The sequence below is a fragment of the Phaseolus vulgaris genome, chromosome 4 (genome assembly GCF_000499845.2).
Source record: "Phaseolus vulgaris cultivar G19833 chromosome 4, P. vulgaris v2.0, whole genome shotgun sequence".
Taxonomy (NCBI): Eukaryota; Viridiplantae; Streptophyta; class Magnoliopsida; order Fabales; family Fabaceae; genus Phaseolus; species Phaseolus vulgaris.
The window spans coordinates 8,093,225-8,116,449 of NC_023756.2; the positions used below are offsets into that span (position 1 = coordinate 8,093,225).

The window sequence follows — 23,225 nt, forward strand, 5'->3', positions numbered from 1 at the left end:
AAGAGTATAACATTTGACATTGTAGCAAGTGAAAAACTACATTGAATTCTTAGAGATCCATATATATAGCAAATAAAGAAAGAATAAATGGAGAAAAATATCTCAAAGATACTAGATTTAAGAATAGACTTGAAATATCACTTTACAAGTCATGAGTGGAAAACAAAGCATGTCATGAATGTGAAGAACATGATCATAACAGTATAACTTACAATAAAAAATAATAATTTAATTTTCTTTTCTTATTTTCAGGTCATGTTATTACATTTATTGGTTTACCAACCTAATAAAGAAAATTACTTTTCTTAGTTAATAAAATAATTATTTACATGTATAATTTGACTTGGAATGTTCACCACAATCTATGCTATAAATTACAACTTTTTATAAATTGTTTATTATAGAATTGTAACTCAATACTAGAGTAAATTCAACCATCTATTAAAGAATAAAAAAGATGAAAAAGAATACAAAGGAAACAAATTACAAGTGGCTGGAGGAGGAGAAGATTACATTATAAGCTTCTTCATGGTCTCACAATTTACTTTTTTACTGTCACTAAATTCTGTTTTTATAAACCTTATATATAATGAGAAATTACCTTCTATCTTTATTTTTAACAAAGATTATATATATATATATATATATTGATGAAGAGAAAAAGAAAAATACACCTAATTATTCTATTATTCTTCATTAATTTGCACTGGTAATCTAAAACTAAATAAAAGGTTCATATAATTATTTCTAGAATAAGTGGATTCCTTCTATGTATATATATTACTAAATTGTCATTCTTTGATATATGTATGCTGAAACACAAAGAATGTATGACTTAAATTTCAATCCTAAAATATTTAATTAAGAAACAAAACTAAATATCATTTACTGGTTTAATGTATGGATTGAGGACACAGTATATCTATACTGTATTATATTTTCAATACAGATTGGAAAGTTAAGAATTAATTCTTCAATATACAATGGATCATTTGAAGTATCTCACTTCTTCAATAAATGTTTTCTTATATATACAAATTTGTGCACTGCATGATCCAAGTTATATATACCTCAAACTTCTGGTGGAGATTGATGTGAAGATATAACTGAATCATTGATTTGTTCTTGATCAATTGGACTTGCACAGATTAGTGGTTGCCTGATTTCTTCAGAACTTTTAGAAGGAAGCCCTTTCTTGTTATCAGGGTACAGAACATAATGTTGACATATTAAGATAGAATCATAGAATATTGTTACCTACAATGGTTAAAACAAATCAGAATTCATGATATACATCATCTGTGATACAAGTGGTTCACTGAGTCTTTATAATATTCAAAAACTAAGAAATTGCATTCAGTGTGTCATTTATCTTCTAAGATATACTTCTTAAAAGTATGTAATAATAAATAACGATATGTTCAACAAGTTTTGTAGTTTAATCTGAAAAAACAGTTTAGAATGTAATACTTAATACATGATTTAAATTGAAGAGACATCAATGATTTCCCAAGAAGAATATGGAGTATAAGCACAGAATTTCATACCAAGGAAATAAGTACTTTCCCAATGTTTCCATAGAAGTTCACCCAGGAATCTACATTTGGATCAAATTGAAATTATTGTACATATTCATTCAAAGATAAAATCTGAAGAGAGGGTCAAATTCATGATTACTTCACACACCTTGGTCTATGGACTGCACAACCATTTGTGAATAATTAAAGACACCTCCAGAAAAATCAAGTAGAACAGTGCCAATGCTAAATCCATTTGTGCTCTTCCTCGAGAAGTTCAAGAATGTCTAGATTTCATAAGCAAGTAACCATTACTCAGTAACTACACCAGATAAATATCATTTCCTTATTATTGTTGCCTGTCAGTGTTATTCTGTCAAACTACAAAGGTGTAAGAACTTAGTAAGATGATATGTTGCATCCTTGGAAGATAATTATTCCATAATTAGTGTTGATTCTGAATTGGTTATCTTTTTGATGATTTGATTTGATTTTTATATAGCTTTAATTATCTGTTATTTCTTGTTCTAATTATCTTTTTTTTTTCTTAATTAGACTGTAAATAGGATATAAATTTAGAGATTCAGAACTACATTCAATCTTCTTCTGTTAACTGAATATAGCAAAAACACAAAATATTTGTCAGAATATTAACAATGAGTCACCAAAAAGTACGAAAATCTGAAGTAAGCAAATGCAGTCAAATTCTAAGATCATATGCATGTTTGAATCTCATTAAGAAAACATCAAATCAGGTCAATTATGTTACAAAACGTGGGAAGCTATTTGCTTATGAGTAAACAGGAAAAACCACTTCTGGGGCATGATATCAATTTTCTACACATGATATGCATAGAACATGATATAGAGGAGGTTAAGGCATTCTGACCTGTGGAAAATATTTGATGAGGGTCATAATTGCTTGAATTATGCTGCAGTATAATTGATTTCCTCAAATTATTAGAGGGAAATGGAATTATAGCATAGAAAAAGAAAAAGAACTCCATAATGTTAACAATTATATTAAATAAATAAATATGAAGAGACAGAAGAATATCAACATTCCATTCAAAGGTCCTTCGAGAGGTTGATGTTTTGCAGTGTGATACACTGAAATGGCTTAACTGTTCCAAAAGGAAACTTGACTCAATTTACAACACCGTCCCTTTTTGAACAAGTTAGGAAGCCTCAACAGTTGTTGATTCATAGATATGAGAAATAATCACACTTCAAATGTATACTTCCAAACTTTTATATATCAGTAGTCATAAATATGTGAAAAGACTGCATACTATTCAGCCATAGCCTCTACTTTATAGTTCTGCAAAATTTCTTTAAGCCAAGTTTGAGCTTGACCATTAATTAAGTACTCTATGCTCAGTGGCATCTTGCTTACCCCAACACATAATGTGAATCTTAGAAAGTGCAAAGAGTGCAATAATGAAAGTGCAGAAGTGCAATAATCACATATTGAAAACAGAATAAAGTGCTTGAGAATAATATATTGATGATGCCCTTTTTTAACCTTGATTAATAAACGGCAGCAATAGGAATAAAGGTTTTAAAAGAGAAACAACATATGTGCCCTTATATTTGATTTATCTGTATCATTAGAACTTGGAGCAAATACCCTGCTACTTTTCAAACAACAAAACGTCTTTAAAATATCTTGATAAGGTGTTAAGAAGAAGTACAACCTTATTCCCATTTTCCAATTTCATCTCCATATTGTCCAAGCCATCCAAGATCTTATTGAAATCTACCAACTGTTCAACCATCATTTTTGACTCCATCATTCTAAACGAATACAATTATGCTTCAGACAGAATCTGTGTGCCAATGACTTGGTCATATACAATGACTGAGGCTTCCCCACATCGACGCAACAGTGTTCTCCTTCGTGACTTCTCTCAGTGCCTTATGACCAAGGTACATGATTATGACGTTATTGGCTCTTTTGATCATGTTTATCTTCTCCTTCTGAGACATAGATGCTGGCATGTTCGTTTCACCCTTCACAGCATCAACACAACCTTGTTGAATTAAGATGGCTTCCATCTTGAGTCTCCACAACCCAAAATCGTTCTTCCCAAAAAACTTATCGATGTCAAACTTGGTGGCCATTTATTTATCTCCTTTACTTTTATTTTTTGTCCTCACAAACAATGCCAATTATTGGTTTCTCAATAATAATGAAGCCAAAAGAAAACACTTTATTTGATAACAAAAGGTTTATACATAAAGAACGGCCACATAACAATATATTTTAAAAAAAATCACAAGAACTTTATATATATATATAAACCCTATGCAAACCATTCAAAACCAAAACAGTTAAGACAATTATAACAAACACGTACTAAATTATCTAACTTTCTCCTGTACATCGTCTAACCGTCTGACTAAGCTTTTGTACATGATTTAGAGCCGTTTATCACAGAAAGAGTGAAACTTACTTGAAGATGGAGACTAGCCAAAGCCAAGATTGGCTAGGCAATGCTATGAAAAAGCAAACAGCAGCAGTAAACCACACTACAACAGCTATTGCAATGGAATAGTAGGAAAATTTCTGATTTCCACGCTGCAAATTAGTAGCAGATCATTCACTGTCTTTGAATTAATAAGACCAGGAGCTAAAACGTATATTCATGAGAGGAAAATACAATCTCTTAAGAAGAACTTGTGATAATACTTACATCAAACATAGCAATTTGGGAAAATATAATTAGATGTAATATGACTGCATGACTAGAGAAAGCAACATCATTAGCTGCAACAGGAATCATCTGCAGCAACAAGAGGTTATAAACCAAAATTACATAATCAATTTGTATCATTAAATACTAATATAAACTTATGTATGACGATGGCATTGAAATTAAACTCTTGGTTGAAAAGAACATACCTGTCCATAACCATACCTCTCAAAATACTGCTTCTGAACAACAGGGCTAAAGTAGAGGGAAGCATTGTATATGAGATATGAACACTGTTTGGTTAAGTTCAGAAGCTCAAAATCCAAGCTTAATCCCACCACACTGAGTTTGAATATAAAACCAACCAAAACCACTTAAGAATCCATCCCAAAGGAAAAACAGCAACAGAAATGATTATAGAACATGAAAAAAACAACCTTTTCCTTCGAAAATTCAGGATGATTTGTGGGTAGCCAGCAACTGCCCATGAAAGAAAAGCTAACCAACCAAATACTTGGTAAATCACTTCTAATGGAAATGAGTTCCAAGGAACCATTTCTTTGTCTCTGTGTTTCTGGCACAGAGGAATCAATAAGTTTGTCTTTCAATGGATGACTGAATCGTCCAAATATGTCTAAAATCTATTATTATAATTATTGTTTAGATGATATTTTCGTGTGTATGTGTCTATATATATATATATATATATATATGAAAACACAGGTGCATCAACGTCTATATATATTTTTTTTAATAATAATACATAAAATATTTTAAATGAATTTATTTTTTATTATTATAAAAAATATAAACATGCAATGCAATATATAAATTGGTGTATAGTGTGTTCCAATAAGATATGAATAAGGATAAGGTGGTGGCATCAATAATTGCATAACTTTCTATAAAATAATAATTAGATGAGTCTCTGAGGGGTAGTTAAGGATCAAAGTAATTAATTAATATATTCAAAATTATTGAGATGTTGTACTTTTATTAAAAAAATACAAACCAAAAGAAAGGTTGAAACTTTATATTAACAAAGCTACAACATAGGTCCACGTCTTCCTTAAATTTTTCAATTATTATAATTTTTCTTCCACTCTCCTAAGTTATTATTTAAATTCTTCATCTTAATTTGAATTTCTTATATTTTATATTGTTTTTAAGAGTGTTTTTCCAATTTGCTACCACCAATTCTTGTGTTAATAATTCTTATGTTCATGCAATTGCAATAATTTCTCTCTTTTTTATCTTTTTGCTTATGTTATTTGCTTGGTATACATTTGTAGATTTGTTAGATTCTTCTGTCTATATAACGTATGATAAATAATTCAAAAAGTATTGATAAAAAAGATATCGTTATAATCTATTCGATTTATTTTATTATTAATTATTATTGAAATTCTATTAATGTTTGTCTCTTGATTTTCTCACAATTCAAATTTTCTAACTTTATAAAATATATTTTCTTTAACAGAGCACTTATTGCTTATTTTTTCTTTTATTATAATTTCACAAGTATATGTATATTTATCTGTAATAATAATAATAACTATTATTATTACTATTATTTATGTGTCCTATAATTATTACATGTCATTTTTCATATATTAATATTTTTCTCATTCTAAGTGATTAATATATATATATATAATTATAAAATATTACATATTCAAACAGAATGAAATAAAATATCAAGAGTTAAATAAATTTTTTGCTACTTTAAAAATTGATTTACTTTTTTTATCAAAAATAAAATGTACATTTTTTTTTTAAAATGGATTGATTTCTTTTTCAAAATTAGTATTATTAGATGGATAGTTTATTCTAAAAACACTATAGTCTTAATAGAGACATTTGTTAAACTCTATGACTTTCATAAAATATATAAAGAAAAATATTCAAATGTCCATATCTTCCATATCTTGAAGAGAATTATGGAAATGTGTGACCTTGAATTGAAGAAAAAAACACTCAATTTATTTACTTGTTAATATAAATTGTTGAAGAGAAATAACACATACTTTGTATGTTTGATCGATTTCAAATTGCAAATTTTGGTATAATAAACTCTTTTTAAGATGTACATATAGTTGTAATAGAAATCTCGTCTTAAGTATCGTCTAATAACTATGTAAATACTTATGGTGTTGGATGTCTAATAACTTTAAGCTCATCTTATTTGTTTGGAGTATTTGATGACTCATAATACAACATCTAGTGACCAATAATCATTGTACAATTTATTCTATTTTTCTATAAGAGTTAGTTAGAGTACTTAACTAAGTTGTAATGTTTTGTAGCTTTTTATATGGGAGGTCCATATTTATTGTTGGATACAAGATACTTAAGTATGATAAAGATACTTGTATGTGATTAATTGTGAATGTATGAGACATTCTTTCTTACCCATTTTTTGAGAGTTTTTCATTCTTCACACTAGAAGAAAAAATGGTTTTAACAGGAGTTTATTTTTATATTTTTCAGGGTTAAAACTTCTATTAAGTCATTTACCTAAGGTTGCATTTTCCTCGCTAAACCATTCATGTGGAACGTGTTCCCCGAGGTTTTTTTAAACCTCAAGAAAAGCCTTTAAGAACATTTGTTAAATACCATAGGTTTAAGAACCTCCATAAAATACCATGTGTTTAAAAACCTTCGTAAAATACCATGGGTTTAAAAATCTCCGTAAAATATCATGGGTTTAAGAACCTTAGTAAAATACCATGAGTTTCAAAATCTTTGTAAAATGACTTGCCATTTGAAATAACCTTCATCCCCATTTTCCACCATCTTTAACGATCCTCCTGACTTCTCTCTTCCACCGTAGACACACTTCTCTCTGACATAGGCTCAATGGCCGCCGACGACAGTCCTAACAAGGAATCACAATTCAGCCACATTTATGTCTAGTATATATAAGGAGAAGAAACATTAAATAAGGCACTATCTTCTTCTTACTCCAACATTGCTTCTTCCACCACCTTACTGCCCCAACTTGGGTCACAAGCCACTGTTACCTAACTCGACAACAACTGGTGTTTATCACTGCTTTATATATCCTAAATAATTGCATTATTTATCAGACGTGGACTTCAAAGCCATGTGTTTTCTTGGCTAAAGATTGCAAGAACATATTGCGAGGAGAAATTAACATTATCACTTCTCACAAATTATTAGATGCATTTTAAAATAAAAGCCTTAATTTAAAATATTTCAAAATTATGAGAATTAAATATTAACAATTATAACTAAAACTAAAATTGCACATAAAATATACGTACATCAAAAGGTAAAACAAAATAAATCAATTTTTTTGAAGTATGAGCTCGTTACAAAAAAACTAGGAATTATCTAACCCAATTACCATCAATCATAAAAAAAATTATGCAAATATTGTTGAAATACTTATTATCCAAGGTTATTTTGCTGAGTTTTTTAAATAAACTTTTGAAACTTTAGAAAACTTATTTGTAATGTAAAGTTACACTTTCAAAATTTTAGAGAATTTAGTTATAAAATATATAAAAATATATTAAAACTATGTAGTTTTTAATTATTAATTTATAAATTAATTTAATTATATTTATTTATTGAAGTTTGAAAATCTGGAGTCTTTTATTGAGGTTTTACAATAATTTTTTGGAATTTAACGAAGGTTAAAAAAAAACTTATGTTATTTTGCTGAGATTTTAGAAAAAACCTTTGGAATTTAACTAAGGTTAAAAAAATCTCTGTTATTTTGCTAATTTTTTAGAATAAATCTTTGAAATTTAACGAATGTTAAAAAAACCTCTGCTATTTTGCTAAGGTTTTAAAATAAACTTTTGAAATTTAATGAAGGTTAAAAAAACCTCTGTTATTTTGTTAAGATTTTTGAATAACCTTTGGAACTTAACGAAGGTTAAAAAAAACCTTTGTTAATTAAATCAATTCCTAAGGTTATATCAACCTCCGCTAAATAACATCCGTTAAAATCTTTTTTTCTTGTAGTGTCATCTCTTTGAGTGTGATTATTAGTCACTATTGCACTAGTTTAATCCATCCTGGCTCTCCTAGTCGAGCCCACTCATGTTCTTCCAATCCAACCCACCCCTCTTACGACTATTGATGAGGAAGATAAGAATATACATGGTTGTCCTATTGTGGACTACAATGTCTTCAATGAGGAGATGTAATGTGATGATAATGGAAGGTTCATCATACAAACAAAAGGATAAATGGTAAATCTATTATTGTTGAATTTTCATTTTAATTTTGGAACTTAATGCTTAATATTTTTCTTTGGATATTATATAGTTGGACACCTAATCATTATGTCATTAAGACAATTGGCCATGCAATTAGGTCACAATTTATGGGTCCCAATCATTAGTATGAGGTTATCATTAAGGATGTCCAAGCTAAACTGTGGAAATATTTTAAGGTGACTTCATACAATAATTTTCATAAATTAACATAGTAAGTTGTTTTTCTTACTAAAAGCCAAGAAATTTTAGTCAGTTGTTTTTATAATCAACCAGTTGAAAAGGATGTTACTCAAAGGTATTGAGGCTAAAGCAAGTTTTTCAACCTGTTGAATTGTCGAAACAACTGGTTGTTTGACACTTAATGGTTTTCAAAATGTTTTGGAAAAGTTTTGTTTTCTTTTGTCTTTGTTGTCAAACTGAAACAACTAGTTATTTCGATAAAACAACTAGATGTTTTATTTGAATCCTTAACAGAAAAATTATTTCAATCAGTTGTTTTGTAAAGCAATCTGTTGTTTTTATAACAATTCTGTTAAGAGTTTGAAATTGTTTTTAAATGATTCCAACTGCTTTTGATTTATGATCTAACAGTTTTAAAGACTGTTTGATGATGTTTTAAAAAAAAAATAAGATAGAGAGCTTATAAAAATATTTTCAAGAGAATCAAGAGTTTGGGATCATCACTTGTGTGTGAAATAGGACTGGGTTTTTGTATACTTTTGTACCACTACTTTGTAAATCCCAGGTGTACTCGATTTTCTTCTTTTGAACACTGTAAATCTGTGTAATATGTGTAAATCAGTTTCAGAAAGACTTTCTGTAAATTGAGGTGTTGCCAAGGAGTGTTGTGTGTTTTTGACAGGTTCGAGATCAACATTCTTTGTGTGGTTTTGGCTAAGAAGTGTTGTGTGTTCTCTAGGGGTTCAACATCAACATTCTTAGTGTGTTTTTGTAATCTAGTTTTGATTGCATAGTGAATTCTTAAATGAGGACTGGATGTAGCTCTTGGTTAAGAGTGAATCAATATAAATCGCTTTGTGTGAATCTCTCTATCCCTTCTCTTATACATTATTTTCATCATTGTTCTTATACAACCAGTTGAATTTCTGTAAAGAACTATAAAACTGAAATTTTATCCAGTTGAACAGGAAATCAATTGGTTGATTTTTCACAACTTTTTACTCTACTTCCAAACTTTGCGAAAATCTTGTCAAAACAATTCACCCCCATCTTGTTTTGGTCACACATTCTAACATATGACACTTGGGACTTGACATAATGTGTCATCCCGCACTCAACCCTCAACTTTAGTTCTTATCGCTGGTCAAACACAAACTATTAGCTGAGACTAATTTTTTTTTAAAGAAGTTAAAGAAGTATATGAAAGAGATAATGCAACAACTATATGCTTACTTCAGGCAAATAAAAGGTATGCATTATTGGAGAAGAGAATGGAGATTATACAAGAACAATAGACCATGGTGTTAAAACAACAAATTCGAGATAGTTGAACTGTCACTAATTAAGTGCATCCTCACCATGCTAAATACTTTAGAAACCAACCTTTGAGTTGAACTTCAACCTCATTTTTGTTAGAATATATGACCTTAAACAAAAAGAGGGGTGAATTGTTTATAAGAGATTTTCGAAAACTTTTGAAGGTTCAATGAAATTTTGTGTAGAAATCCAGAAGAGGAATCAAGTTAGCCAAGAACACAAACTGTTTTAAAGAAAAGCACAAAAAAACAATCGGTTGTTTTTTTCCGAATCAATCGGTTGTTTATACCAGTTAAAACTTAAACAACTTAAAAATAGAATTTAAAGGAGTTTAAGAGAAAGAGAAATGCACACAAACAACTTATACTAGTTCACTCTTATAACAAAAGCTACATCCAGTTCCCAGAAACCATTGGGTAATCCACTAAGCAATCAAACCAGATTACAAAACACCACACACCAAAGTAGTGACCTTGAACCGCTCAAGAAACACACTACCTTTGGAAAACCACACCAAGAGTATTGATCTTGAACACCTGAAGAACACACAACACTCATTGGCAATACAACAACAAAAATACAAATGATTGAGAAAGGATTACACCTTATCAAAGAACAATATGAAAAAAATACAATTCCAATCCTATTCCACTCTCTCTTGAAAATCCAAAGCTTGATGTGAATCTTGAAAACTTGAGATCAAATATGTCAAAACTGAATTTCTCAAAATTGTTCTTACCCTTTAGAAACATATAACACACTATTTATATTTTCCAAAGATTGGTCAAAACATTTAATGAAGGAGCGTATTCACTTAGAAACCATTTAAAACAGATTCACCAATCAAAAACAAATTTTTGTTAGGATTTTCAAAGAAACAATCAGTTGAAACCACGAAACAACCAATTAATTTGGTTTGACAGTTTAGCCAACCAAGTCAAACAACTTTCAACCTTTTTCAAAACATCTAAGAACAAAACAACCGGTTGATTCGACAAAACAACATGTTGTTTTTCACTTAGTTGGAAAAACTTAGAATTTCAAAAAGGTTTTAATTCACATCTGTTTTAGATTCAACAAAAGAGTGGATCACACTTTAATCTACCCAGATCCCACCCATACACAACAGCAACACCAGTCTTTCATCAAACACCTTGGATTTGGATTCTTCAAAGTACATGATCACTCTTGATCAACAATCTCCCCTTATTTGATGAAGACAAATCCTTGGTTGCTTGTGTTGATCTTTTTGAATCTGAAGCAGCACCTGCAAAACAGAAACTATGCAATCCAGACCATCTCTAATAGCAGGTTATGATTACACATCAACCAGTTTTCTTCGTAATCAAAAGAGTAGAAAAACCAGCCATGAACTATGCCAAAACACACCAAACTACAGCACCAAAACATATGTCATATGCAACAAAAACTTAAACCAGAGTTATAGCAGTTTATAGCTGTTTTAAGACAACACATAAACCATATTCTCTCCCTATTTTTCTTCACAAATAGAATTTACGAAGAGATAATAATAGAATAGTTCAAAAATAAAGCAATACTAACATAGAATTTTAACAAAACTTGGCTTCAATCTTCTTTCCCACACTACAACTCAAAAAGTTGCTTTTGAATAGCTTCAATCTATTCATCAAGGGTCTGAAAACGTGTATCCATGCTTCGAAATCTGTTGTCAAAGTTATGAAAGTTTGTAGCACAAAGATCATGAAGATTCCTTTGATTTTCAGCAAAGCTGTCCAACCTATTGACCATGAATCTCTCAAAAGGAGACCTTGAGAGAATTCTATTTCCTTGATTTTCAGCACTTGTTCCAACACCTATGTTAGCAGCAGGTTGATCTTCATCTTGAGCATCTACATCAGCACCTTCAGCAACTTTTTGATCTTCTTCATCATGTTCAACATGTGCACCACTTGAGGAACCACCATGTTCACCATCCTTGCTTACCCATCTTCCACCAATCTTGATAAAACCCATCTTGCATAGTGAACCATTGTTCACTTCATGTGTTGATTTCACTAATTCAGATGTTTCTTCCTCAAGATCTACTTCAAAATAGTTTAAGATTTTAGAAATTAAGATGGCATAAGGATAATGATAGTCACTTAACCTCATAGATTTCTGCATGTGTTCCTTGATGATATGGATCCAATTTATCTTGACTTTGCTCATAATGTAGTATATGTAGATAAGATCTTCCTCAGTGAGAACATAATGATTTCTCCCTCTTGGTGTTAGAATACAAGTTACAATGAGAGCCAACAACCTTTCATTCAACTTCAACCCTCCAACAAAACAAGTTCTTGCTTGTGCTTGAGGATTCTTAAAACAACTTTTATAATACTGAATCTTGTTGAAATCTTCCACTACACCAATATTCCCTTTGTTGATTCTCAGCCCAACATACTTTAAACCAGTTACAACAGTCCATACCTCATGAGTAATCTCCATATCCACACCTTTGACATGAGAAACAAGGTTGTTGCCAACAAACTTTAAGTTGGTGTAGAAAACCCGAATAAGATTAGGATAAATGTTCCCTTTCATCTCTAAGAACCTCTTCAATAGCTGTTCTTTGAGAAGATTTCTTACATCATCCAACTTTTGACTTTTTAACCAGCTGAAAGAGACAACTTTTGGGTTGTTTATCACTTTTCTACTTGTTTCAAAGCGATATTTTTCAATCAACTCATTATCTCCTGAAAACCAGCCTTCAAGACGCCTTCTTGTTCTTACTGCCCTAGTTTTAATCCTTTTTTATGACGGAGGAGTGGAATCCATGATAACAGAATGAGAGAAAAAGAAAACAGAGAAAAATATGAGATGCGGCAAGAGATGTGCTAATGGGTTGTTTTTGTGTAGAAAAACAGTTGCAAAGGGTTTTATAGCAAAACTAAAATCCTTTTTTATCCTTTGGTTGCAGTGGGTTTCAGTCTTCAAGAAAAGGAATCTGGTCCAAGCTTGCACAGTAACCACATCAGCCCATACCAGGAAAACACACGGTCAACACATGTGGATTTGACTAGTCATAAAGGCACTTGAATTTCCAAGATATGGAATATATTCCTTTTATGACAAGAAGTAACCTCCTCTTGAACCAAATCAGACTCTTATGACTGCTTTATTGACTCATAATTCCTTCAAGATTGAAATCTGTAAAAGATAGAATGCATAAAGAAATCAAATCAATTTTATGCAATGCTGTCAGAGAAGAAACAATCGGTTGTTTCGAGAAAACAATCGGTTGTTTTTCTGAATTAGCAACAAATTACAATTTTCAATAACAGAGAAGAATCAAAATGTTATTGCTCCAGATATATCACAATTTAGATGAAGATTTAACACAAATTAAGAAAAGAAAAACAACAGAAACAAAGAAAGCCTTATTCTTTTGTCATAGAGCCTTTTCAATAAGACATAATGCATGATCAAGAGAACTTCTTTTGGCTTTTAAGAAGACTTAAGCTGGTACAAAATACTTAGTTCAATTCCAGACAGGGTCTTTTCCTTCAAAAAGCTTGATTTGATGACTCAAGAGTCCATGCTTCTCTTAGAATTCCTACAACACAATAAATTCAAGCAACAAGATTTGGTCCCCTTACAAAAGTGGGTCCTTTTGATTTACATTTATGATTAGGAACTTCAGAATCTTTGGGAATCCATCTCATAATACCTTTAGGAACAAAATATTTCCTAATTTTACAAAATCTAACAGAGTGGCATCTCTTCATGCAATAAAAGCATGTAAGAACCGGTTGTTTCGATTTTTCAATTGGTTGTTTTTCTGGCACTTTTGAAAAAGGCTTTGAAATCACATTTTTCTTGCTTTGAGGATTAAACCCCAAACCAGATTTTCAAAAACACATTTTTGGGATGCCAAGACATCTTCAAAGTTAGATTTACCCTTTGAAAGTTTATCCACAGTTCTTACAAGATAGTGGACTTTACTCTCAAGAGTTTTACAGTTTTTACAAGCTTTTGAGTGACACAAGCAAGAAGAATTTTCGCAATGCATTTCAAAATTTTCAAAATCAGTTTTTGAATTTTCTAATTATTCTTCAAGAGTCTTGACTCTATTTTCAAGTCAGTTGTTCAATCCTTTCAACCAGTTATTCAAGAGAGCCAATCAGTTAGCTTCCTCATGAGTTTCTTTAAAAGCTTGAAGCAATTGACTATAGTTTTCAACATTTAAAGAGGCACAAGAACTTACACTGCTTGAATCATTTTCTCCCTCTGCCATCAAACACAAATTTGCTTTTTTATCTTCACTTGATGAGGAGACTTCATTTTCATCCCAAGCAATGTATGCCTTTTTTCATTTCCCTTTCTTGCTTGACTATTTTTCCTTGCCTTCTTATTTGGGCATTCAGATTTCATATGCCCTTGTTCTCCACAACCAAAACAAGTGTAATTGTTAGGATTAAAATCACTAGTTTTCTTGTTTCCATACCTTTCTTTGTTGGATTCTTTGTTGCGGTTTCTCTTCAAAAATTTGTTGAATTTTTGGGATAGCAAACTTAGAGTTTCTCCCTCACTTTCATCACTTGAGTCTTGTTTATTTTTCTTCTTGGCAGCTTTCAAGGCTATGTTCCTTACATGCTTGTCTTCACTTTCTTGAACACAGAGTCTATTCATCTCCAACTCATGTTCTCTAAGCTTTCCAAACAAGGAGGCTATGGTTAAGCATGTCAAATCTTTAGACTCAGAGATGGCAGTAACTTTTGGTTGCCAAGATCTATCAAGACACTTTATAATCTTGATGTTCAACTCCTCCTTGTCAAAGATTTTTCCAAGACTCATAAGATGATTGACTATGTGAGTGAATCTCTTTTGCACTTCAACAATTGATTCTCCTTTGAGCATTCTGAACATCTCATACTCTTGTATTAGAGTATGTTTCCTTGCCCTTTTCACATCATTAGTCCCTTCATGGGTGACCTCTAGAGTATCCCACATTTCCTTAGCCGATGCGCATTGTGAGATCTTGAAAAATTCAATAGAGTTCAAAGCAGAGGTTATGATATTATTGGCAATGCAATCAAGCTTGACCTTTTTATTTTCAGCATCAGTCCATTGGGACTAAGGTTTTTCAATAGAAGCACCTTCCTTTTCAAATTTTGGAATAAAAGGGTCATTTTCAATTGCATCCCAAATCCCTTTATCAAGAGATTCAACAAAAATTTTCATTCTAACCTTCCAAAAGTGATAGTTCAAACCACAAACAAAGGTGGCCTGTTAATTGAGCCACCATCCCCAAAAGGTAGTTTTTAGCCATAGAAAAAAGACTTAGGATCGAAAACTTGAGTAACTACAAGAACTTAGCTCTTGATGCCAATTGTTAGAATATATGGCCTTAAACAAGGAGGGGGGGGGTGAATTGTTTATAAGAGATTTTCAAAAACTTTTGAAGGTTCAATAAAATTTTGTGTAGAAATCCAGAAGAGGAATCAAGTTAGCCAAGAACACAAACTCTTTTAAAGCAAAGCACAGAAAAACAATCGGTTGTTTCTTCGAATCAATTGGTTGGTTATACCAGTCAAAACTTAAAAAAATAATTTAAAGGAGTTTAATGGAAAGAGAAATGCACACAAACAGTTTATACTAGTTCACTCTTATAACAAGAGCTACATCTAGTTCCCAGAAACGACTGGGTAATCCACTAAGCAATCAAACCAGATTACAAATCACCACACATCAAATTAGTGACCTTGAACCCCTCAAGAAACACACTACCTTTGGCAAACCACACCGAGAGTATTGATCTTGAACACCTCAAGAACACACAACACTCCTTGGCAATACAACAACAGAAATACGAATGATTGACAAAAGATTACACCTAATCAAAGAAAAATCTGAAAAGAATACAATTGCAATCCTATTTCACTCTCTCTTGAAAATCCAAAGCTTGATGTGAATCTTGAAAACTTGAGATCAAATATGTCAAAATTGAATTTCTCAAAATTGTTTCTTACCCTTTAGAAACATATAACAAACTATTTATATTTTCCAAAGATTGGTCAAAACATTTAATGAAGGAGCGTATTTACTTAGAAATCATTTAAAACAGATTCACCAATCAAAAACAAAATTTTGTTAGGATTTTCAGAGAAACAATAAGTTGAAACCACGAAACAAACGATTGATTTGGTTTGACAGTTTAGTCAACCAAGTCAAACAACCTTCAACTTTTTTCAAAAACATCTAACTACAAAACAACCAGTTGATTTGAAAAAACAACCAGTTGATTTGAAAAAATAACAGGTTGTTTTTCACTTAGTTGAAAAAACATAGAATTTCAAAAAGGTTTTAATTCACATCTGTTTTAGATTCAACAAAAGAGTGGATCACACTTTAATCTACCCAGATTCCACCCACACATAGCAATAACACCAGCCTTTCATCAAACACCTTGGATTTGGATTCTTCAAAGCACTTGATCACTCTTGATCAACAATTTTAAGGTAAACAAAAATTGTTATATGCTTTGATAACATGATTGATAATGTCCTCACTATCTACATATGAAAGTAAGAAAGACCGCTCCTAGTTAATCATAATGTATGGGAAATGGTAAAATTGAATTTGGATTCTCTCAATAATGTTGTATTATGAGATTGTCTTTATTTATATTTAGGTATATATCTCTTTTCCTTCACGTCTTGCAACATTTCTTTTGGAAATATTAAAATTTCAATTTGAAAAGTTTAATTTAAATTTGGAAATATTAAAATTTTAATTTGAAAAGTTTAATTTAAATTTGGAAATGCTTAATTTTTAATTTGGATTCTCCTAACACTTTGTAACAACATTCAATTTTGATTTAAAAATGGTAAATTGAATTTGGATTTTGATGTTAACATGTACAAGATTTATATTTGGAAATTGTGTAGTTCAATTTGTATTCTTCCAACAATATTATAAAAGTTTGGATTTAAATTTAGAAATGTATATAATATCAATTTATGAATATGATGGTAGAAAACTAAATTGGTTCTCGACCAAACCTCAAATATTAAACAATCTAATTTAAAAAAACTATATTTAGTCGTTAATTTTATTTATGTCGTGGGTCTAATTTGAGACTCAAAGGGTAGATTGTTTTGGAGCTTGCTATTGTTGATTTTGGCTTAATCTCAAGTCCCACATCGGTGGGTTCATTGTTTGGGAAGGAGGTTTGATGGTTATATATTAACATCCCCTCCTTCACTGTTATATATCCCAATTTGTAATATCTTCTCTCATAGTAATAAAAGTGAGCTGTTTTTGTTGTGCTCGGAGATTAGGCTAAACAGGCCGAACTCCGTTAACAATTTCGGGTGTGTTCTTTCCTCTTTATCTCTTTTATTATTCCGCTTTATTTATTCAATATTATTTGTCGGGTAGCTCTGTTAGGGTTTTGTTTTAGTGGGAAAATTACCCGTTTTTCCCAACAAGTGGTATCAAGAGCCGAAGGTTCGCCTTGGGTTGTTTGAAATTATTTGTAATATTGAATATTATATTGTGAGTTTGTAATGGCAAATAAAGATCAAGAAGGGAAGGCTCTGCAAGATACAAATGTTGCAGAAAGCAAAAGTGATGTGTTGATTGTCTCGCTTTCAGCATCATTGCATCCAGATGAGTGGATATTGGATTCAGGTTGTACCTATCATATGTGTCCCATTCGGGAGTGGTTCTTTGATTTTCAAGAACTCGATGGCGGGGTTGTTTACATGGGTAATGATAATCCATGTAAGACAGTCGGGATAGGTTCAATCAAGTTGCGGAATCATGATGGATCCACTAGAATTTTGCGGGATGTACGGTACGTTCCAAAGTTGAAGAAGAATCTTATCTCATTGGGGGCTTTAGAATCTAAAGGCCTAGTTGTGACGATGCGAGATGGAATTCTTAAAGCAACTTCAGGAGCACTGGTGATGATGAAAGGTGTGAGGAAGAACAATTTGTATTACTATCAAGGTAGTACAGTGGTGGGGACAGTAGCGACAGCAACTTCTAGCTCTAAGAAGGATGCTGAGGCAGCGAAGTTGTGGCATATGAGGTTAGGACATGCTGGAGAGAAATCCTTGCAAATTCTTACCAAGCAGGGACTGTTGAAAGGTACGAAGGCTTGCAAACTTGAATTTTGTGAGCATTGTGTTCTGGGAAAACAACGAAGAGTGAAGTTTGGCACTGCAATTCACAATACCAAGGGTATTCTGGATTATGTGCATTCAGATGTGTGGGGACCTGCCAAGACTCCGTCAATCGGAGGTAGGCATTATTTTGTCACTTTTGTTGATGATTTTTCCAGGAGAGTTTGGGTGTTTACTATGAAGAACAAAAATGATGTGCTTGGAATTTTCCTTAAGTGGAAAGCTCAAGTTGAAAACCAGACAGGAAGGAAGATTAAGGTTCTCCGAACAGATAATGGAGGAGAATACAAGAGTGATCCGTTCCTGAATGTATGCCAAGATTGTGGCATAGTTCGGCACTTCACTGTTAGAAAAACACCACAGCAGAATGGGGTTTCGGAGCGTATGAACAAGACACTTGTGGAGAAAGTTCGTTGTATGTTGTCTAATGCTGAGTTAGGCAGAGAGTTTTGGGCTGAGGCTGTGACATACGTTCAACATCTCGTCAATCGTTTGCCATCATCTGCTATAGATGGCAAAACCCCGTTAGAGGTATGGTCTGGAAAACCTGCAACTGATTATGATTCTTTGCATATTTTTGGTTCTATTGCATATTATCATGTGATTGAATCAAAGTTGGATCCACGGGCAAAGAAAGCTCTTTTCATGGGCTTTAGTCCTGGAGTGAAGGGATACCGTTTGTGGTGTCTAGAGGCAAAGAAGACGATTATCAGCAGGGATGTTACCTTTGATGAATCTGCCATGTTAAAGAAGGTAAATCCAGAAGGAGCTGATAGTACTCCACAACAGGTGGAGTGTGCCCGGAAGCAGGTGGAGTTTGAGCCGACAGTGGTGATCCCAACACGAAATACCACAAGTCACTCTCCTATGGCAGAAGAAGAGTCAGATGAGGAAGAGGTTCCTACCCAAGAATCTAAAAAACAATCAGCGCCAATTGCAGTTAGAAGACAGAGACGAGACATTCAGAAGCCTACTCGTTTCATGGATATGGTTGCCTATGCACTTCCAGTTGTTGATGACATTCCATCCACTTACCCAGAAGCCATTCTGAGTTCAGAGAGTGGTAATTGGGCAGGTGCGATGGAAGAGGAGATGCAGTCTTTGAAGAAGAACAAGATGTGGAAGCTGGCACAATTACCGAAAGGTAAGAAGGCAATTGGGTGCAAATGGGTATTTGCAAAGAAAGAAGGATTTCCTAATAAAGAAGATGTTCGCTACAAGGCAAGGTTGGTTGCTAAAGGCTTTGCTCAGAGGGAGGGAATTGATTATAATGAGGTATTTCTCCAGTTGTTAAACATTCCTCCATTCGAATTTTGTTGGCCTTGGTAGCACAGTTGAATTTGGAGCTTGCTCAACTTGATGTAAAGACCGCGTTCCTACACGGTGATTTGAATGAGGAAATCTATATGACTCAACCAGAAGGATACAAGGTTGATGGTAAAGAAGATTGGGTTTGTAAACTTAGCAAATCGTTGTACGGACTAAAACAATCTCCGAGACAGTGGTACAAACGATTTGATAAGTTCATGAAGGATCAGAAGTACAAGAGAAGCAAATATGATCAATGTGTGTATTTGCGCAGACTTGAAGATGGTTCCTACATTTACTTACTCTTATATGTTGATGATGTGCTGATTGCAACAAAGAGCCAAGTTGAGATTGATAGGTTAAAGGCTCAGTTGAGTAAAGAGTTCGAGATGAAGGATTTGGGGGAAGCCAAGAAGATTCTCGGCATGGAGATAAATAGGGACAGAGAGAGGGGAAAACTTTGGCTGTCACAGAAGCAGTATTTGCAGAAGGTACTACAACGTTTTGGTATACACGAAGATACAAAACCTGTAAGTACCCCACTTGCTCCTCATTTGAAATTGAGTAGTCGTTTATCTCCGACGACTGATGAAGAACGAGAATACATGGCGAAAGTCCCATATGCAAATGTAGTTGGAAGCTTGATGTATGCAATGGTGTGTACAAGACCAGATATTTCACAGGCTGTGAGTGTTGTTAGCAGGTACATGCATGATCCGGGCAAGGGTCATTGGCAAGCTGTGAGATGGATTCTACGGTACCTCCAAAATACCTTAGATGTTGGATTGGCATTTGAGCAATATGAATCACTTGGTCAATGCATAGTTGGATATTGTGATTCTGATTATGCAGGTGATTTGGATAAGCGACGGTCTACAACTGGCTATTTGTTCACTTTAGCAAAAGCGCCAGTCAGTTGGAAGTCTACCTTGCAGTCTACGGTGGCTTTGTCTACGACAGAGGCAGAGTATATGGCGATTACAGAGGCTGTGAAGGAAGCAATTTGGCTTCATGGGTTGCTTAAAGACTTGGGAGTTGGTCAGAAACAACTTGAGTTATATTCTGACAGTCAGAGTGCTATTCATTTAGCAAAGAATCAAGTCTTTCATGCACGGACGAAGCACATTGATGTTCGCTATCACTTTGTGCGTGAGATTCTCGAAGAAGAGGAGATTGTTCTCCAGAAGATTCACACTACGGAGAATTCTGCAGATATGCTCACCAAGGTGGTTACAAGGGCCAAGTTTGAACATTGTTTAGACTTGGTTAATATTTTGCACATTTGAAGTTGGCGCCCAGAGGCGCAAATTTGAAGCACTGTAAAGTTTTGTTTTTGTTATGTTTTGAGAAGATTTGTTTTAGGTGGGACTTGAAATTAAGCCAAGGTGGAGATTTGTTGATTTTGGCTTAATCTCAAGTCCCACATCGGTGGGTTCATTGTTTGGGAAGGAGGTTTGAGGGTTATATATTAACATCCCCTCCTTCACTGTTATATATCCCAATTTGTAATATCTTCTCTCATAGTAATAAAAGTGAGCTGTTTTTGCTGTGCTCGGAGATTAGGCTAAACAGGCCGAACTCCGTTAACAATTTTCGGGTGTGTTCTTTCCTCTTTATCTCTTTTATTATTCCGCTTTATTTATTCAATATTATCTGTCGGGTAGCTCTGTTAGGGTTTTGTTTTAGTGGGAAAATTACCCGTTTTTCCCAACAGCTATGAGACAACAAAGATGGTAATAATTATAAGATCATTCTCCTATTCTCTTTTATATGAAGTGTGATTCTTAGGTTTGATTTTCAAACATTTTAAGTTTATCCTAAGATTTTGTAAAATAGAATACAACTTCTTAGGTTGATTCTCCAAAAAAAAAAACACATATTTGTTGCATTCAATTTTTAGTATTTTTTATGTACAAATTAGTTTAGAGGTTTAAGAAGGTAAAATGCAAATTGGAAATGATAGAGAGATTAAAAGCAAAAATCAACTAGATGAAAAGAAACCAATCCACATATTCAAGAACTAAACCATCCTCTTATATTCAAGAATTAAACCATCCTCTTATAATAGTTCTCTAAAGATTTACATCCAAGTTTGAATAATCAATCGAGTCAATTAATCAACTAAATTAGTTATATAAATTAAATCAAATATCATTCAATTTAATCCATATTAATAATTAAATCAAGATTCAATTGATTTCTAATTTGATTCTAAACTCAGAAACGCAAATTTTGCAATCACAAAAATAAAATCGAGATTAGAGAAGAGAAGAGTAAACTCAGAAGATTAAACGATCAATGCAAAACTCATTCGAATTGTTTAATTTTGATTATGTAGATTGATTGTCAAGATTTAGTTCTCCATGGATGAAGAACACCAAGCCAAAAGAAGAAATTCAAAAAGAAAGAGACAAAACCAAAAATGAAAGAAAAGAGAGAAAAAAAGATGAGGAGATAATAAATGAAGCTCTGAAATTTAGTAAAATTATTTTTGTGTATAGGTTTAGAGTACATCTACACTATTTAAATGGTCAGAAATCTAAAGTAATACGAACCTAAATATAGGCTTAAGTAGGTCAATAAGTTCAATTACAAAGTTTAAACTAATATGAGAAAAAACTAATCTACATGGATTGATTTATAAGATTTTAGCAAATCTATCTCAACTTCAAAAAGTCATAAAATATAGTAGAGAACTAAAAAAACAAATCATATTTTCATTTTGAAACTCTAAAAATATACAATCTAATAAAACTAGAATTAACTAAAAAGAAATCTACCAAATAGTTTATGACCAAAACAATAAATAAAAATGAGATGAACTGAAAATATAAAATTAAAATAAAATATGATAATAACCCAATTTATTATTAGTACTAAAAAAATTTAAAACTCAATAATATAACGCATATAGAAAATGTAATCACTTCACATAAAGTTATAAATGTGTATGTGTTTAGGATTTAGAATATAAGTATCATCGATATTCTCACCTCTGGATCAAATCAAGGACATGTCATAATTTTTCTAAATTTCAATTTTATATGCTCTCAACAACATAATTAAAGCTAGCTGAAACAACAAATTTGTGCACTGCATGATCCAAGTTATATATACCTCAAACTTCTGGTGGAGATTGATGTGAAGATATAACTGAATCATTGATTTGTTCTTGATCAATTGGACTTGCACAGATTAGTGGTTGCCTGATTTCTTCAGAACTTTTAGAGGAAGCCCTTTCTGTTATCAGGGTACAGAACATAATGTTGACATATTAAGATAGAATCATAGAATATTGTTACCGTACAATGGTTAAACAAATCAGAATTCATGATATACATCATCTGTGATACAAGTGGTTCACTGAGTCTTTATAATATTCAAAAACTAAGAAATTGCATTCAGTGTGTCATTTTTCTTAAAAGTATGTAATAATAATATGTTCAACAGTTTTTGTAGTTGAATCTGAAAAAACATTTAGAATGTAAAACTTATACATGATTTAAGTTGAAGAGACAAAATGATTTCCCAAGAAGAATATGGAGTAGCACAGAATTTCATACCAAGGATATAAGTACTTTCCCAATGTTTCCATGGAAGTTCACCCAGGAATCTACATTTGAATAAATTGAAATCATTGTAGATATTCAAAGATAAAATCTGATGAGAGGGTCAAATTCATAATTTCCAACACCTTGGTCTATGGACTGCACAACCATTTGTGAATAATTAAAGACACCTCCAGAAAAATCAAGTAGAATAGTGCCAATGCTCAATCCATTTGTGCTCTTCCTCGAGAAG

At 32.3% G+C, this 23,225-nt stretch overlaps 3 protein-coding genes across 5 annotated transcripts; all 3 read right to left on the reverse strand.

The window, feature by feature from the left end:
• Positions 1 to 856: 856 nt before the first annotated feature.
• On the reverse strand, positions 857 to 4,872 carry LOC137837154 (cystinosin homolog). The gene is made up of 8 exons (XM_068646038.1): positions 4,651 to 4,872; positions 4,423 to 4,555; positions 4,214 to 4,303; positions 3,974 to 4,098; positions 2,407 to 2,449; positions 1,687 to 1,804; positions 1,548 to 1,597; positions 857 to 1,257 (listed from the first exon to the last, which is right to left on the reverse strand). Exons 1-8 carry the CDS (start codon positions 4,767 to 4,769, stop codon positions 1,072 to 1,074), a joined length of 864 nt encoding a protein of 287 aa, XP_068502139.1. The 5' UTR covers positions 4,770 to 4,872; the 3' UTR covers positions 857 to 1,071.
• Positions 4,873 to 10,310: 5,438 nt separating this feature from the next.
• LOC137837155 (uncharacterized) lies at positions 10,311 to 22,653 on the reverse strand. 3 transcript variants are annotated; one of them, XM_068646040.1, is made up of 2 exons: positions 22,542 to 22,653; positions 10,311 to 13,134 (listed from the first exon to the last, which is right to left on the reverse strand). In XM_068646040.1, the coding sequence occupies exon 2, from the start codon at positions 12,526 to 12,528 to the stop codon at positions 11,605 to 11,607; it is 924 nt and encodes a 307-aa protein (XP_068502141.1). In that variant the 5' UTR covers positions 12,529 to 13,134; positions 22,542 to 22,653; the 3' UTR covers positions 10,311 to 11,604. The 3 variants fall into 3 exon arrangements, with proteins under 3 accessions (XP_068502141.1, XP_068502140.1, XP_068502142.1); XM_068646039.1 differs by lacking the exon at positions 22,542 to 22,653 and adding an exon at positions 14,192 to 18,055; XM_068646041.1 differs by lacking the exon at positions 22,542 to 22,653 and adding an exon at positions 14,192 to 18,055 and having other exon boundaries at positions 10,311 to 13,540.
• Positions 14,221 to 14,937, reverse strand: LOC137838241 (uncharacterized). The gene has a single exon (XM_068647495.1). It carries the CDS (start codon positions 14,935 to 14,937, stop codon positions 14,221 to 14,223), a length of 717 nt encoding a protein of 238 aa, XP_068503596.1.
• Positions 22,654 to 23,225: the final 572 nt, after the last annotated feature.